Source organism: Saimiri boliviensis, chromosome 2 (genome assembly GCF_048565385.1).
Source record: "Saimiri boliviensis isolate mSaiBol1 chromosome 2, mSaiBol1.pri, whole genome shotgun sequence".
NCBI classification, from domain to species: Eukaryota; Metazoa; Chordata; class Mammalia; order Primates; family Cebidae; genus Saimiri; species Saimiri boliviensis.
This window is the reverse complement of record NC_133450.1, coordinates 148,365,228-148,383,286: the sequence shown is the minus strand read 5'-3', so window position 1 is coordinate 148,383,286 and position 18,059 is coordinate 148,365,228. Positions and strand designations below refer to the sequence as shown.

Sequence of the window (18,059 nt, the reverse complement as noted above, 5' to 3'; positions counted from 1 at the left end):
AGAAAGTTCCCTACTATCGGGAAAGAAGTAGATGTAATCTACTTCTTATGCTTATTTTGTCAACTGAGGAAGGAAAACTTGCAAAGGAACAGTTTTGATATATGTATTAGATTTTTATACAATGAAATGGTCATCGATGACAATTTTCACCTAAGGAAGGCAAGTTTATGTTCAGTTACCAATCGCCTCCAAATAGGGTAAATGTCTTCTGATGGCAACTAAAGTTAACGATGTCTTCCTTCTAAAACCTTTCTAAAGAGCACCCTACAATCTCACCTTCGAGCCTCAAGCCCTTTGTCTTGAATTAGTAAGGTGGCCAGACCGCCAATTTGAGCTGTTGTCCTTCAGTCCTGTAGTCCACGCCAGGGAGTTCTCCAAATGCTAATAAAAATCAGTTTCCCTGACAAAAGAACACAGAACATGAATGCTTTTGTTTTTCTTTTAAAGAAGGGGGTCAGGGGGCATCTGAACGACGTTTTTAAAGGAAGGGGACAGCTTCTTGCATGGGACTGCATTTTAGTTGTGCTAAAAGTGATGGAAGTGGGTTAGCATTCTTCTACCACTGACACCCAAAAGACCTGCCCACGGACACCGCTGCCGGAGACGCCAAGTTCACCGAAACGGCGCTCGGCCGAGCGCGGGCACAAGTTCAAAACTAACTCCGCCGGGCCCGCGGGGGTGGCGAGAGAGGGACCTGACGGGAAACCCGGGGAGCCCCGCGTCTCTTGCCTCCGAAGGTCTGCCGCGACCCGGGTCCCTGTCTCCGCTGGAGTCGGAAGTGCCTGTGCCTCTCGCGGTCCGCCCTTCTCCTCGCCCGGTTCGGACGGTCTCGAATTCCCGGTCGCAGCCCCGGCCGCCGCGGACTCCCGGGCCCCCGCCCCCCGCCCCGCCCCGCCCCCGCCGCGCCCCGCCCCGCCCCGCGCCCCGCCCCTCCCCGCGCTCCCGGCCTCTCCGGGCGCTGCCGGGCGCTGATTGGCGGCAGCGCTGACAGCGGGCGGGGCCTGGGAGTCGCGGCCGAGCCCGCCCTCGCCTATAAGCCCCTCGCGGCGCTCGCTCTCCGTCTCTCCCCTCTCTTTCTCTCTCGCTGCTCCCTTCCTCCCTGTAACTGAACAGTGAAAATTCACATTGTGGATCCGCTAACAGGCACAGATGTCATGTGAAAACGCACATGCTCTGCCATCCACACCGCCTTTCTTTTCTGTTTCCTTTTTTCCCCCTTGCTCCTTCTCCCTCTTCTTTGTAACTAACAAAACCACCACCAACTCCTCCTCCTGCCGCTGCCCTTCCTCCTCCTCCTCAGTCCAAGTGATCACAAAAGAAATCTTCTGAGCCGGAGGCGGTGGCATTTTTAAAAAGCAAGCACATTGGAGAGAAAGAAATAAGAAAAACAAAACCAAAACAAAACCCAGGCACCAGCCAGCCAGAACATTTTTTTTCCACCCTTCCTGAAAACAAACAAACAAACAAACAATCATCAAAACAGTCACCACCAACATCAAAACTGTTAACATAGCGGCGGCGGCAAACGTCACCCTGCGGCCAAGGCGTCCGCCTAAAGGGATGGTTTTCTCGGCACAGCAGCTCTTCGCCGACCACCTTCTTCACTCGTGCTGAGCGGGATTTTTGGGCTCTCCGGGGTTCGGGCTGGGAGCAGCTTCATGACTACGCGGAGCGGGAGAGCGGCCACACCATGCGAGGTAAGCGAGTCTGCCGGCACCGAGGCTCCCCGAGTCCGGCCAACTCCATCCAGAAGGGGAGATGGGGGAGGGGAGGGCACCCAGCTAAAGGGGAAAGAGGTTGCCCAGGCGCAGTTGCCGAGTTCGCTCTCGCAGGTGGGGCTGCCAATGGCCTGGGCGTAGAAAGTTGTGGGAAGGTGTTGCTGCCTCTCGGGAGTTCTGGAGGGACGCGGGAGGGCGCTTTTTTGGAGAAGAGGGGAGAGGCTAGTTGGATCCGACCAGTCCTTGAGTTGCACTGAATCTTTTTTGCCTGTCGCTCTCGGGTGCGGAAGCGGGCGCGGGATGGAGAAAGCCGAGCGAGGGATGCCTCTGGGCAGGAGCAGCTTGGAAGCCCCTGCGCGCAGTGGTCGCCGGCCAGGGTTGGGCGCGCTGGGCGCACAGGCGGGAGCCAGGGTGGACAGGCGCGGGCTCACACTCGCCAGGTTACGAGGCGCACTAGCCTCCTGGCCAGCAGGCAGGTCCCTTTGCAGGGGTAATAGGCAGAAGAGTAGTGCTGCGAGGCTGGACGCGGCTGAGGTTACAGTTAGTCCGGCGCGCCCCTTTGCGCGGGCGCTGCGCCCTGGCCAGGTCCTCGTGCCCGAGCCCGCGCGGCCCAGGGAGTAGTGCGACCCCGGAAAAGTTGTAATGAGAAAGTTCTGGAGGCTTCGAAAGACCACGCTACTCACTGCCGGAGAGCCATGGGCTCCAGCTCTTTTGTCAGATAAAGGGGCCCGTAGTGGAAGGAGGTGCTGGGTGCATCCTCAGGCCAGAACCCTCGTAGCTGCAGGAGGTGGCGGCCGCGGGACCCCGGCGCGAGCTGGGGTCTGCAGGGATGCGCGCCAGGGGTGTAGCGTTACACCTGCTTCGGCTGAACTCTGGGCCTCTGGAAGGGATGGCATTTGGACTTCGGGGTGTCACTTGGTCTCCTCTCCTGCCTTGCGGGAGACCCCAGGTTTCCTTCGCGCTGTGCTCGGCCATTCTTCACGCTTTTACTGAAGAGCCAGGCAATTGTCCGCCTGACACTGGGGATCTGTACAAGCCTCTGGGCGCCCACCCCCACCCCCGGTCTCTCTTCCTGGTCAGGCCGCGGTTCATCGGGGACTTTTCTCTACCCTTCGCACGTCCCCCTGGGTCTTGACAACAGAAAGTTAGTAACAGCCAGCTCCAGACTTTCCTAAGTCCCGGACCCGGAAAGAGGTGGTCTAGGGAAGAAGCACTTGGGATGCAATCACTGGTCTTCTCCTTCCACTAGCTGTGATCCTCTTCCACTCACTCCCCCTACGCCCCGGGAGGAGCACCCCAGGAGGCAGCGGGTCCTGACTCCCACTCCCTCTCGCACTCGGTGAGCCCCGAGCCTGGACTCAAGGGTTTGCTGGCTGGATGCTGGGATGTGTTAGGAAAGGGAAGGAGAAGAAGGAAAGGAGAGAGATTGTCCATGGGGGAGGGGGTTGACTGTAGATAAGAAACAAGGACGTCCTAATGGGATGGTCTTGATTGGCCCGCTCGCTGGGAGTGGGGCACCCTGTGTGTGCGCTGGCTCCAGCTGATTGTCCCTGTTGAGGGTTGGTTACATGCCACTGTCTAAATTCTTTCGAGAAACTATACTTGGGCAATTGGCGAGTACAGAACCTTTGCTTAGTAAGAGAGGCCCAGTCTTTGTTTTTCTTTTTCTGGTTCTTCTCACCATCCCATCCATTCTTTCGGTTTCCCCTGTCCGGGTCTGGAGCTGCCAATTCGTCCCTTCCCTTCTCCCCTTCTAACTTTCCCCGTGTCTGGGTTCGTACTTTCCCAAGGTCGGAAACTACGCGCCACCTCAGCTCGGACCCAGCACTAGGACCTAGGGCAAAAAAGCTGCTCACTCCCTACAAGGTAGAATGGAGAGTGGCGCGAGGTGGGGGTGGGTTAGTAGCTTGATCTAGCCGCTCCTGAAGCAGCAATTTGCAGATGACTGTTCCGGTTCGCCACGGCGGTCGCTTTGAGAACTCCAGAAGCTTGAAGGGTTGAAAGCCAAGCGCTGGTCCTATGCTCACCTTGAGAAAACCAGTTTAAGCCCACACACCTATCCCAGAGGGCGCCAGCGTTGCCAGGTGCCCGAGGACCCTTTACAACTTCTAACTTGAGACACCTCTCAGGCGGCCTACGCACTGGAGAAAATGTAAGCTTCAAAGATGGTCAGGTCGCTCTCTCGCCCTTCCTGGCTTTCCTTTCCTGATCCCTAGGGTCTTTCCTCACTGACTCTTCCTATTTTCTGCGGACAGTGCCCTTCCACATTGTGAGAAGCTGTTCAATAAAAATGGGATTGAGAAAAGAACCAGGCTACCTGACGTCTTGTGGAGTTGGGGGTTGAACTTGAGCGTGGACTTAGAAGTGAAAGCGGGAAAGGAATCCGCTTTCGGTCGTGCAGGGCTACTAAGCAGCCTATGTTGGAAGAGGGGCCGTTTTTGATCTGGGCTTTACAGTGGGCCCACTCCATTTCCCTCATCCACGCGCGCGCTTTCCATTCCCAGGTGGCCCTCCTTAGCACCTGGGCTCCACAGTTTGCAGCTGACAACTGTCCTGGCTGGGGCTGCTTTGCGCGACGGAAAGGTGATCTAGGATTGAGTGGTGTCCCTGGGGGCCAATCCAGCAAACCTATTCCCTCCCCTACTCCTCCCTCGCCTAGGGCATTTAAAAGACTTTATCCCCAGGGAAGCTACTGGGAAGTAAAAGGGTTAAGAGTCTCTGATCTCTGACGTCCTAGTCCTGCCCCACGGCTGAACTGAGGCCGGGACACAGCGCGGTGGCTTACTCTAGCCGGGGTCGGAGGAGGGTGTATTTGGTGGTGCACAAAGACTTTCATCCTTTGTCTGTGAGAGGGTACCACAGAAGTTCTAGAGAGGCTTCTCAGTGGATTTCATTATTGAAAGGAGTAACTTCTGACGGGGAAAGGAAGGACCTTTAATTGGGCCCATCAATAAGTGAGAAAGAAGTGAGCCGAGGTGTGGGTTTCAAGGCTCCTTCTTGAAAGATCTGTGGGCTGTTTATCACACAGGGGCGCGGGAATGGTCGGATTTTTCATTCCTGCCTCCACGGAAAACCCTGCTTCCAAAAACAGAGGCACAGATGTCGTGGCAATCAATAGGTGATTGTCGGTGGGGTGGATTAGAAATCTGGTTTTATGTTTGCTATAAACAAGGATTAGGCTTGGCTTTTTTAAAGTCTAGTTTTCATCTGTTATTTTCAGGTAGTTAATTTTTACTAAGTGCTAAACTTTAGAAAAGAGGCAGCTTGCTCTCAGAGGTATGGCAGCCCTTCAGAGGTATAGAGCTCGTAATGTCCTGCTGACAAGGCCTTTAGATTTCCTAAACAAGTTCTCGCTCTTAATTTCCTCCACAAGTTCCAATTAAATATTTCTAACCAACATTCCACCTCCTGCAATTAAAAAAACATTGCTGGAAGGACATCTCTGTTAGTAGTCCATTAATAATTGCTCATTAAGTAATCATCAGTAAGCTGTCTTCATTCCAAGAAATGTTATTCAGTTTAAAAGGAAGTCTTAAAGCTGTCATTCAAGTATTGTTGAAATAATATATAGCCATAAAAATAAAATATTTTCTTAAATGGTTACATCTAGTGACTCTCTCCTCCTCCCTCCCCCAACATCATGGGTTAGTTTGTAACAAGTATTATAACACAGAAGTGCTTGGCATACTGGACTTCTGGGCTAGATATTAGTACCACCAAGGTTTACTTTTCTATATTTTCTAATAATCAGGAATTGGGAAACCAGGATGAAAATGTAAATGGAGAAATTTTGAGCAGCAAACTTTATAAACATGAGGGATACAAGATTAAAACGCCTTTATTGGCATTTACTTAAAACTGACTAATCTTTGGATTTTCCATCAACCACAATATAGCTTTTGCTCATTAGTGAATCCCTAAAAGATGAGTTTTTGCATCATTATTAAAGTGGTTTTATGTGATCATTTAACAAATAAAAACATTATTTTATGCTCTTAACCAAATATGAATGTTAACATTTACTTATTTTGGCAGCAATTTGATAATACTAAACTATGATCAGCCATAAAAAAAAAACTATTCAGGAGTTTATTTGCATAGATTACACTTTAAATTACATTTTAAAGTGTTTCCAAGCCATGAAACCTAATTTTACAGCAACAAAAATTCTATAGCACCAAAAATATACAAAGTTTTTGGGTTGGTCTTCATGAAAATGACATTTAAATCTCATAATAATACCTACATTTTTCCCCCAAAAGTAGCATATTCATAATTGTCAACAGGGATTTAATATGATTTGATACAGGAAGTCTTTCTAGATTAAAAAAAAAAAAGAAAAATAAGTAAATTGTTTTCTCAGCTATGATGTCCCCTTTTCTAAACCTGTATTCACCTTTTAGAGATGTAAGACAGCCTACATGGTTTTTATACCTTTCATTACAATAGTTTTAAGATGTAAAAGTGTAAATCACAGCACATTACTAGATTATACCACTGCAATGAATAACATACCTCTAATTTAAAGTGTATAATATAGCATTCAATTAATAAAGTTCAATATTAGAGCTTTAAAAATTATTAAGTTAAAAATTATTTTTGCATGGGTCTGCTGGGATTCTGCAAATTTATATATAAAATGAGGCTTAAAATTGTGAACAATGACATCAGTGCACTGTGCATTGGTGAAACCTAAGCCGTACAAGTAAACATATTAGTAAATAAGAATTCATTCCAAAGTGAAGACTGTCAAATTCCGGCCAAATTGAAACACATCAAAAGTTCATGAGCACATATGTTGTGAGTGCAAAAGATATTAGTGATCGAGGTGACATTCTAACAATATGAGGAGAATTTCTTAAGACTAAACTATTTCTGTGTTTATTCCACAAAGACAAAAAGAAGTAAAGGCTTTATTTATACTGGCTTTAGTTTAGCATTAACAAAGCATTTATTGTAATGTTAAAATATATAGAAAAGTAAACATTAGAAATAGAAATGGTGCTTAATAATTAATGTGTTTTTTATTTTAGAGATAGTTCTGTTATTCTCTCTATTCTTATCTAAAGGATAGAAATCAAGCACACTAATGAAATAAGTCTTTTGTGATATAATAAATAATGACCTTTGATGAAATAAGCACTCTAAACAAAAAGTATTATTCCTGTAATTTTGTAATCATCTCCCAATTACAGCTTTTTGCAAATATTTATCTTACTTTGAATAGAATCTCTGACTTAACAGAATCCCCAGCAGATAATAGCAGTCTTTGGAGGCGTCTGTTGATACACACTGATACGCAATATGTATATGTATGTGCCTATAACCACCCACTCAGACAAGAAGAATGAATATTTGAGAGAGAAAATCATTCTTATCTTTGCTTTCACAATCCAGACTTCCAAACTCAAACATTTTTAGAGAAACAGAAGCAACTTTCCAGAGCATTCAAAGGGAAGATATGAATACACGTGGTCCTAGAGTCGCATAAAAAAGAAACTGTTAATAATGTCTATTTATAAATAATCTACACAAAACTCCATTATACTACCTAATGATAATTAGGGAGAAAGGGAATCAAAGAATTCAGGACTGCCAAGTAAATAAAATATTCCCTCTCAAATTAAGCAACAAATTCATAGATAACAAGGTTTATGCCATGAATTTGAAGGATGTCTCCTTTGTAGCGCAAGACAAAGGAAGCATAGAGGAATAAATATTGATTGAACTAATCATCTGATGAATAGAAATGAGATTTACCAGTGCACCAATATAATAGGCTATGTTAACTAGTTCTTTCATAGCGCATATGCTGCCCTTTCAACCCTTGACCCCATCCATTCAATTCTTAATGAGGGAAACCACAGGTGTTATAACGGCATTTATAGTGAATCAAGCTACATATAATAACCATGTGGTTAACTAATGGCACTGGGGGTAGATTCTTATGAAAGGAAATATTGTGATCATAATGTGACAAAATTATTGTACATTTCAAACCACTCAGAATTTTGGCTTGCTCAGGTAACCTCTAAAACATATCTACGTGACCACTAATATCTCAAGACCCAGATTTGGTGGCTCAGGCTCTGCTATAAGTGCAAATTTATTAGTGTGTATCTCAGGAGCTAGAATTAGTCAATATATACACTACGCATATTGTTGTATACCTTACATAGTAAGCATTTAAAACATTAAAAAGTAACACTTAGGAGGTACGGTGTTTTATACTCAATGCACATTGCTTGGTTAGTATTTTATAAATATTGTAAATAGATTGTAACTTTATAGGTATAATTAAATGATGCATTTTGTGTTAAATTTACATTAGGATATTTTTGATATAGATATGTTTTTACAAAAGCCAAAGTGAACATCTCGCTTTTGCCAAAATATGCGGCTAAAATCTTACTTAAAAATATGCTCTTAGAAAAGAACAAAATTAATTTGCTTTGACTTAAGCATGTTCACCTCTGTGTAGTAAATATTTTATTAATTGGCTGGGTATGCTGACATTAAAGTTACTAGAATGGATATTCATTGATGTCATTTTTTGTGTGATTAGTTATCATATCATACGGTCCTGGCTTATATTTCTCTAACTTAGAGGAATCACGGACATTAGTAAGGAAAGATCAAATTAATCTGGTTGTTTACTAAATTATGCTTTTCTTACTACCCTATTTATTACTTTGTGTTCATATAAACCAAATATCTTGGCACTGTGGAGTACCTGAAAAATTTTGGATGCTTAAGGAAAACTGATTTTACCTCACAGTCAAGATTTTACCTCATAGTCAAGCTTTTTTCAATAAATATTGCAATAAATTAATTTTAAATTGTATATTTCAAAAATTCTCACTCAACTGTCCAATATAGAATTCTTCTTTTAAAGACTTCTACACCATTAACTGAATTTCACTAGATTATATTGTAATCATGTGACAACCACAGATATACAATATTTTAGGACTGAATTAGATGTACAAATGGTATTCTGAATTTAAGCACAAAATTATCCTTAAAAAAGAAACAGCAAGAGCTTTTTAAAAAGGCCTTGGCATTTATAACCAGAACTTGGCATGAAATAAATGAGTATTATTAGCTGCAAAAAATGCGGATTTATTTTAATTTTCTGACCAGCTTTATTTTGTTTTGTTTTGTTTTAATATTTTCAAATACAAATGTCTCTCCTTATCTGAAACCAACTAAGCTTGATCCTCATCTGTTCTGAAAACTTTGTCAAACTCATTGATCAACTCATTTTTAGGAGGCCAAATTAAGATATACTCTCAAGTACAAGAACGATACCATCTTTCCCAAAATGTTTCAGTTTTAATTTTAAAAGGGATAAGCTCAAAGATGGAGTCCTGCTCATCTCTTACAGCCATATATATAAATAGAAATGTACATGACTCACATATTTATTTATTCAAGATTTATTGAATACATCCGCTCAAAGTAAGGTACAGGGCTGAACCCCAGGGATGCTCAGGTTGATAAAGCACAGTCAGCTGTGCAGTGGAAACTAAGATCAAAGAGAAAGCAGAACAGAGCGTAGCAAGGACGCTATCAGAAAGTCAGAATCGCTCTCCAAGGAGAAGTGATGTTTGAGATGGGCCTCTAAAGATAAGCAGGACTCTGTCTTTGGGTTAATTTGTTCATCATAAATGAGGTCTATTAAATTACTGTTAGTTGTACTCCCAGTTGCCTTATATGGTTGGTGTTATGTGAAATTGAGTTTACAGTAGAACTGTCCCAAAAAGAACATAACCTAATGCAGCACAAGTAACAGTATTGCTCTAAAAACTTTTAGTGGTAAAATTATTCTCAACTGACAATTGAAAAAAAAAAAAACTCTTTAAGGTAATTTTTTAAATTACAAAAAGAAAATGCATTGAAGGTGAGACAAATATTAGTGTAAGAAGAAGGTATAACTTGTTTTTTAAAAAGTATCACTAAGAAAAAACATAAAATACGTTATAATATGCTTATACATGTTTTGATAAGGAAAATGTTTACTTTTTAAAAAAAAAAAAAAGGAAATGGCTGATATATATTGAGTTTCATTTTCTTTAATGTTTAAGCTATTATCTGAAAGTAGTGATATCTGCTCCAGAGAGATTAGATACTGGATGCTCTTAGATTACTAGATATCAAGTAGAATAAAATACCTTGAAGTAATAGAGTATGTAAGGCCGTATCTGAGGGCCACAGTGATGTTCTTCAAACTCTTCCATTCCACATACTTGGATATAATACTGTACTCTGAAAACTAAGTTACAAAGTCAACACATAGTGCTATTGCTGACTTTTAAGCTATTCTCTTTCTTCAGCATGTTTAAAGAAGGGAAATTCTGGAGACTCTTAGTAATAAAAAACTGAGTGTGAGAGGCAAATATTACCGGGTTCCATCCCAGCACTATGAATGAGTTGCTGATCAAGCTGAAAGTAGTGTCCACTACAGTCCCCAGTTAAAGCTCTATCATTTTGAAAGGATAGTTCGTCATTCTGGTCTTATATATTAGTTCTTATGAGCTTAGTTAACATAGGTCCTCATACTAATGTCTGATCTACTCTGAAACACTGGTAAGATCAAGTTTCTGGGACCACAAAGCTGAAAAACAGACTCTGGGCTAGGATAAATTCACATAAACAAATGCCTCCATATGAAACTTACAGGCAGCCAAATTGTCACTCCTGGCCATAACCTTCTGCATTAGCATGAATCTCATCTTCAAATTTCTACACAGTGAGCAAGACCAGAGAGTCATATCTTTTAAGTTCCGAAAAGCAAATACTTGTTTTAAATGCTCAGCATTAACTAGAATTTAGTAGACTAAGGAATTATGCCCTCCTGTTGTAATAATATCCAGATAACACAGTGACTACGGTACTTCCAGTTTTTTTCTTGGAACTAGAAGAATTCAAGAAGTGCACAAAAGATTCCATTTCTTGAGGTTTTTCCAAAAATGTGAAAGTTTGGAAGGCCCCTGTAACTTTTACTAGCCTTGATTAATCAGCTATTTAATAAGACAGCCAGTTTTCTGGACACTCATTCTCCCACCCCTTATTGCAATTTGTCTCTGGTGTTCCTATGTTATGTGACGATGGACACATGCAACCACTTCATCTTATGCCTGGGCCAGTGTACTATTCTGGTCAGTAAATGGAGACTGACCCCTTGGAGAACACTAGTTTTACTTAAAGTGTTGCATATAACATGAGTATAATGTTTTTACTCTAGCTTTTATGTAAATATGCATCATACTTAGTAAACAGTAAACCGCTATTTTTGTTTTTCCACTAAAAAGCAATTTAAAGACAATCTTATTAAATAGGATCAAAATGTATTGGTGCCAGTAATTAGCTCTGAGAATATAAAATGCAGACATACTATTTTTATTTGCCTAGTATAATGAAAATAAGTGAAACCAGTTGTATTTGACGAGCTACATTTAAAAAGTTTAATTTTACCTGTCGAAGGAAAGGATCACATAGTGCTTCATATGGGTTTGTAATTCTGCATTAGCATGAAAATTCATATTCTAAGTTTCCCAAGTAAACATTTTATCATATAGCTTGAACCAGAATAAACACTCAAATCATATTTTATCATCAAGCAGCTGTTGACTTCCAGAATCCAGAACTAAACAATAACACATGAGTTTCAAGAACTTAGACATGTTGAGTTTCTAACGAATAATTGGCTTTCGTTATCATTGTCAGGACAAATAATAAAATTATTACACAGAACATTTCCTGTTAACTTGTATATAAATTGTGCCTGGCACATGCAAAGGAATTAAAGACTTTTAAAGAAAGGAGGAGAAACCTTGTTCCAAATTTCCACAGTTGTTGAGTATGAGCAAATGCCACACAGTCTGGTAGAACAGAGGAACATTTGTTCAGGAAAAACACATCATATCATTAAGGTATATGTTTCTTGGCAATAGGTTGTTTTTTACAAGAATAAAATATTTTAAATAAATTATTTAGAATATTTTAGGATTCCAACTTAATAATCTATTTGCTCTAAAATTAAATTTAAAATAAACAGTTCAATATGCTGAGTTTTCCCCCCACTTAAATGCTTACTACTTTTTAATAAGCTTAATTCTAAGCACTTTTATCCTCACATATATACTTTCATTCTTGTGATTTTGAAAAAAAAAAAAAGTTAAGTACCAAAGGAAAAGAGCTTGTGGAGTAAATTATCCCAAGGACAACTCAGAAATATCAATAATGAGAATCCTAGTCAGACAGCATTAACACCCTTCCAGTTGTGGTTTTTGTTTGTTTACTAATATTATTAAAGATCAATTCTCACTGTCACTTATATTAGAATTAATTAAAATTTATGTAATTGGTTTTATAAAGTGTTATTTTGTAATAAAATAAACTGATTTGGGAATTTTTTCCACCAAAATTGTACTGTATCCTTATGTTCATTAATGATTGTTGAAAGGTTATGTAACATGATTGATTTGTGTGTTGATTTAGAGTGAAAAGTATACTTTTTTAAAATAAAATAACACTTTAAAAGTAAAGGAAAATATCTGACAGAGTTGTAGATGACACCTTCTATAGTGAAGAAGTTTTAAATGCAACTCAACGAATCTTAAATTTTGAGCATTTATGATGCCTAAGAAGCAATGCCCTCCAAGATAACAGTCTCAAGTACAACAAAACTACGTTTCTTATAAAAGTCTTAAGGAATTCCTTAGATAATATTTGATTCATTTGAATTTCTCAAATTTTTAATATTGATTATGTCCTCTTTTCTTAAATAAGAAAAATGACTTGGTCATAATTATTTGTTAAAAGAGACTGATACCAAAATTTGACTGGAAAGAAGGGTTCCTGCCTCCAAGTCCATTTCTATTTTTATTAATCTATGTTCTCTCTCTCTCTCTCCCTCTCTCTCTCTCTCTCTCTCTCTCTCTGTCTCTGGCCATACTATTTTTTGCCACCCCTGTATTCGTAGTGGATATCCGTAATCAATCATGGCATTAATGCTTGCTAAGTCGAAATGCAATCTCTGCTACCATTTGGCCAGCATTGCCCCTTAAGATAAAACTTGTTACCATAACTCTCATCAGTGTTTTGACCATATAAATAACAGAGAATAATATAGTAAAACTGTTATTTAATCACAAGATCCCCCTGGGTAAACCATAGCTCTCCACAGCTTTCCCTCCCAAAATAATGATAATGGCATTTACCAATCTCAGGAAAAACTAAAAATAAGTATTATGGAAAAATCTATAGATTCAGAACCGATTCTCTCTAGTCAAAATAATAACAAATTCAAAGTATAAGTAGTAATTTGCTTTTCTTTCCATAATTATTCCCTTGGAAGTTCCAAATATTTAATTTTATAAACAAATATATCACCTTTTATATGGATTTCAAATTTTGAAAATGTTGCATATTTATCATTTTTTTCCTCACTAAGAATCTGTATCCACTTTAAGGAAGCAATTTTATGGGAAATAAATAGCTATGAAGACAATTGATGACTAAATAAAAAAAATTCTATTTATTCCATAGCCAACATGCACTTTTGGTTTGTGATGTGAATGCACTCATTTGATCCTCAGCATGTCAATTCTTTCCTCTAGTTTTTATGCCTGTCAAGAGGCGGGTCTCTATCTTCAGCTATAAGCATTTCAAGGAAAAAATTGTGTTAATAGCCTAGCCTACCACCATTTATCCACCTGAGTTTAATTAATTTTGTCTGATTGACTGAGACTGGAACTCTCATCAATGCACTATTTATATCAAAGGCCTATTATTATCCTTCTGTGTTTCGTACAGGCACAAGATGTTTTCTTAAGGAAAGAACCTTGACAACATTAAGAAGGTGCCATGTCTAATCGTGCCCAGCAATATAAAGAAACAAAACCAATTAAACTTGACATTAATTCTAAAGAAATGCAGAGTTCTGCTCCTCCTTAACAATATCACAGTTTAATTTGTTTTGCATTTTGACTGAAACTTAATATTCCTTACATCAAATTATCATTTGTATGGTTAATTTTTATGCTTTCAAATGAAGTTTATTTGCATTTCTTTAAAAGCACAGTTATTAGTCTACTGTGAGTGATTTTTCAGGCCTCTTTATTGTAAACCGTACTGTAAAAAACATAGCTTGAAATAACAGCCCTACCCTGTGATTTATTCTACAGGACTCCAATTGATTGTATTATAGAATGGTCTTGACACCCACAACTTGACTAAATGTGACCACGGTTGCTATTAGCAAGAAAATGAGCTACGTTGGGTTTTCTTCATCTTATATTTAGTATCTACTGTGTTTAACAATATCAGGCTGGAAAAGACTGTACACTTATCTCAGGTGATTCTCTTTGTTTTACGTCATATAAAGTATCATCTTTGCTTGCTCCATTTTAGACATACTGGTATGCTTTTTCATATTCACTAATTTTGTCTATTCTGCAGCTGCTCTTAAGAAAAATTCTGAAAACATTTAAGAAAGGAACTATGTAAACCTGAGAAGCTGACAGATGCAGTCTCATCTCTACAAATGTAATAGCAGTTAGAATTTATAATAATATCTTGCCTGTGTTTCCTACTCTATAGTTTTCAATAAGCTTATGTAGTCACTGTCTCAATGACACACCCAGCAATCTTGTGAGATACGCAGGACAGGTATGAATAGAAATGTGCCCAGAGTAGCCGGACCAAAGAAAACTCTAAAATATAAAAGAGCACTTTTTAAACAGTTTTTAAATGCAGTTTCTACACTTCAAAAAATTGTACCACATCAAAAATATAAATATTTGGTTTGTAAAAAGAGGAAATATAAATGGTTAATAAACATTCGAAAAAAAGAGCTCAACTTCATTTATTAAAGAATGCAAACAGAATAAATAGCATAATAATGCTGTCAAATAATAGCAGTTGTGACGAATTAGACACCCTCATATTCTGTAGCAGGAATTTACAGAGTACAGTCTTTGAATTTAACCCCTTAAAAATATCATACTCTTTGGCCCAGTAATTCACCTTCTGGGACCTTTCCAAAGAACTAAAGTGAAAAAATAAAAGAAAACCTTTTATACTGAAAGATTTGTTGCCTAAAAACATATTGCGGCCTCACTGTGATGTTTTCAATAATATAGGGAAACCTTAGTGGTAATCCTCTTTACCACATACTTTTATGTCATATGCATTCACTGTGTATACTATTATATACTAACCATGTATTCCACATACTTCATTAGCATTAAATCTCTATATGTATTTAATCATGTATTTTAGGTACTGGGATAAAATAGTGAGCTAAAAGACATCATTCTGACCTCACTAAACTAACAAAAGACTAAATCATGCTGACCTCACTAAAGACTAACAAAAACTAAATAAAATGCAAAATTGTATGTACTCTGTGATCTAAATTATATAAAAATCCATAAAAGAGCAATTGAAGTAAACATAAAAATGTTAAAAATCACCCCTTGATATTAGTATTTTAGATAATATTTTCTTCTTTATTTTTTTCTATACTTTCAAATTTTCCCACACAGTCTCTGTAGATTAGTTTTAAGTGTCAAAGTGTGGGAGGCGTGGTGCCCCAGTCCTGTGGTCCTAGCACCTAAGGAGGTTAGGCCAGGAGTTCAAAACCAGCCTGGGCAACATAGCAAGCCCTCATTTATATAGCAAAAAAAAAAAAAAAAAGAGGAAAAACAAAAAACAAAATGTGTCAAAGTGAATGAATGCTCGTTTACTCTGGCATAGTAACAAGGCTGTGCTTTATCTGTCACTCCTTGTGTTTCAGCTCATCCATTTGCCTGAGGTTATCTAGTATGACGATAAGGTTAAGGTTGAAAGTTTAATAGTGCATTGATAAAAATCAACTGATTTGATATTTGCGCAACTACTCCTTCCTTCATCATCAAACATTTATCAAGGATCTATTATGCACCAGACACTATTTTAAGTTTTGAAGATACACAGGTGAATAGGATTCAGTCCCATGCTCTCAAGACCTTAGAGTCTGGTCTTCTTAAGAACTGTATATAATTCACAATAGGTACTAGAAATAGCAATAATACAAGTGATTAAATAATAATCAGAAGAAGAAGAGGAAGTTTAAAAAAAACTTTTTCCATCATTGAGAAAAGAAGACTTCTACCATATTAAATTCTTTAGCAGTGGATTAATACTGCGCTTTTTGTCTCTAAAGGCTCATAATTGGGGAAATTTATTTTAAATGTTAGAGGAAAGATCAGGATACTCATATAGAAGAATTAGTCAGCTTGCCTTCAATTTGTTTCCATTAAACTAGCTCATACCTATTCCCCGACAAAGCTGGAAGACTTTGCAATTCCTAAGAATGTTGAAGAATATCAACACAGACATACCAGTTCTCAAAATATAAGATGGATGATGAATTGATTCTCATTGGTGGAGTTGTGAGAACACTTTAAATATTCCTTTGCTCTGTGATAAATGAAGAATCTCAATTTGCTCATAAGACTATTAGAAACTCATTCGTATTTAGTAAGCCAGAATCCATTATGATGTTCACTGCTAAAATAGTCTTCATTTATTAGTACTTATACCCCTAATGCAGTGATTCAAAACAGGCAGTGATTTTGCACTGCAGGAGATATATGACAATATCTAGAAAAATGTGGAGTTGTCACAACTGAGAAGATGCTGCTAATGTCCCATAGGTAAAGGTAAGGAATGCTGTTAAACATGTGCCATATACAGGACAGCCCACAAAGCAAAGACCTATCCTGTCCAAAATTCCCATAATGCTGAGATTGAGAAATGTCGCCCTAGGACTATGTGAAGGTTTTCTGAATAGAATCACTTTAGGATCCTCAGTTTTCTTGTGCATCCTCTGAGAAAGCTGCTTCCTTTTTTCTGCCTCTCCCTTCACAATAATCTCACCTCCACTCCACAAAAGAAAGATTGAACTCTCTCACTCGTTTCAAATCTTATTATGTGCATGGTTCCTAACATGGAAAACTTCCATTGCAGTAAAAAACAGACAATTTGAAATATTGATTTTGATGCTGAGAAAATGAGTGATTTTAACGAATGAGCAAAATAGTCTTTTGCAAGTTAGGTAGTTTCCTTTATTTTCAACAAAATCGAAGGAAGATCTATTCGAATTATCAGTTATAGGTCATTAAAAACAGTTTTTGATAATAGAATACTGGTGATTTGAGGCATACCTCTCAGAATGAGTTTGAAGAAGTGAGTTCAATTGCTATGGCAAAATTAGTTTCCTTTTCCTCTTCATATTTATGTGAATAAGTTTTTCAACACTTGTATTCCTAAAAACAAAAATATAAATAGAATTGATGTGAAACCCCATTACATTCTAGTAGTAAATAATAATCAAGCAAAAGTACCAGAATTAAGTGAAAGAAAAAGCCTCCCTCTGGTCTATTAAAAAATAAATTTTCTGGCCGGGCACAGCGGCTCAAGCCTGTAATCCCAGCACTTTGGGAGGCCGAGGTGGGCGGATCACAAGGTCCGGAGTTCAAGACCAGACCGGCCAGCATGGGGAAACCCCATCTCTATTTAAAAATACAAAAATTAGCTGGGCATGGTGGCTCGTGCCTGTTATCCCAGCTACTTGGGAGACGGAGGTATGAGAATTGCTTTAACCAGGACCGGGAGGCAGAGGTTGCAGTGAGCCGAGATGGCGCCACTGCACTCCAGCCTGGGCTACAGAGTGAGACTCCATCTCGAAAAAACAAAAAAGATAAATTTTCTTTTAGTATTTATTCTTACATTTAGCATTAGGTTGACGCAAAAGTTATTGCAGTTTTTGCCATTACGTAAGCAAAAAACGCAGTTAACTTTTGCACCAACCTTAATAAATATAAAACATGTAATATATTTGTGTAATTTTTATCAATTGTGTTCTAGTGATAATGATAATAGTTCAATCTAGAAGGAATTTTAATAAGATTCACAGAGAAAAAATGGTTAAATATAAAATATATATTTATTTTTGTTGGAGAGAGGTGTAACCTAGTAATTAATAAAAGACTTTTGAACGTGAGAATGTAGACATCAGAATAAAATTATGAGCAGGAAGTGAAAGTATGAATTCAAGGAAAAAAGTGGATATTATAAAATTTCTGAAAAAAGAGTTTGTTTATGCATTTTCTTTTCAAATGTATGATATGGCTATTAAAACATTTTGAGATTTAGATTCCATTGGTATACTTAAATAGAAACTCATCAGTTTTATTTTAATATATAAAATCTAAAATGACTCAAATATTACATTCTTTGCAGTGTTACTGTATATACTATTTAGTCTGTTTTAACAGAAGTTCTGAAATA

General features: G+C 38.8%; 1 protein-coding gene across 1 annotated transcript in view; it reads left to right on the top strand.

Annotated features, from left to right (window-relative positions):
* Nucleotides 1-1,054: 1,054 nt before the first annotated feature.
* The window catches only part of RORB (RAR related orphan receptor B), a 189,987-nt gene continuing 172,982 nt past the window's right edge, over nt 1,055-18,059 (top strand). The window contains exon 1 of the mRNA XM_039461506.2: nt 1,055-1,697. Coding sequence (XP_039317440.1) covers nt 1,691-1,697 — 7 coding nt within the window. The 5' untranslated portion in view covers nt 1,055-1,690. The remainder of the gene's footprint in view (nt 1,698-18,059) is intronic.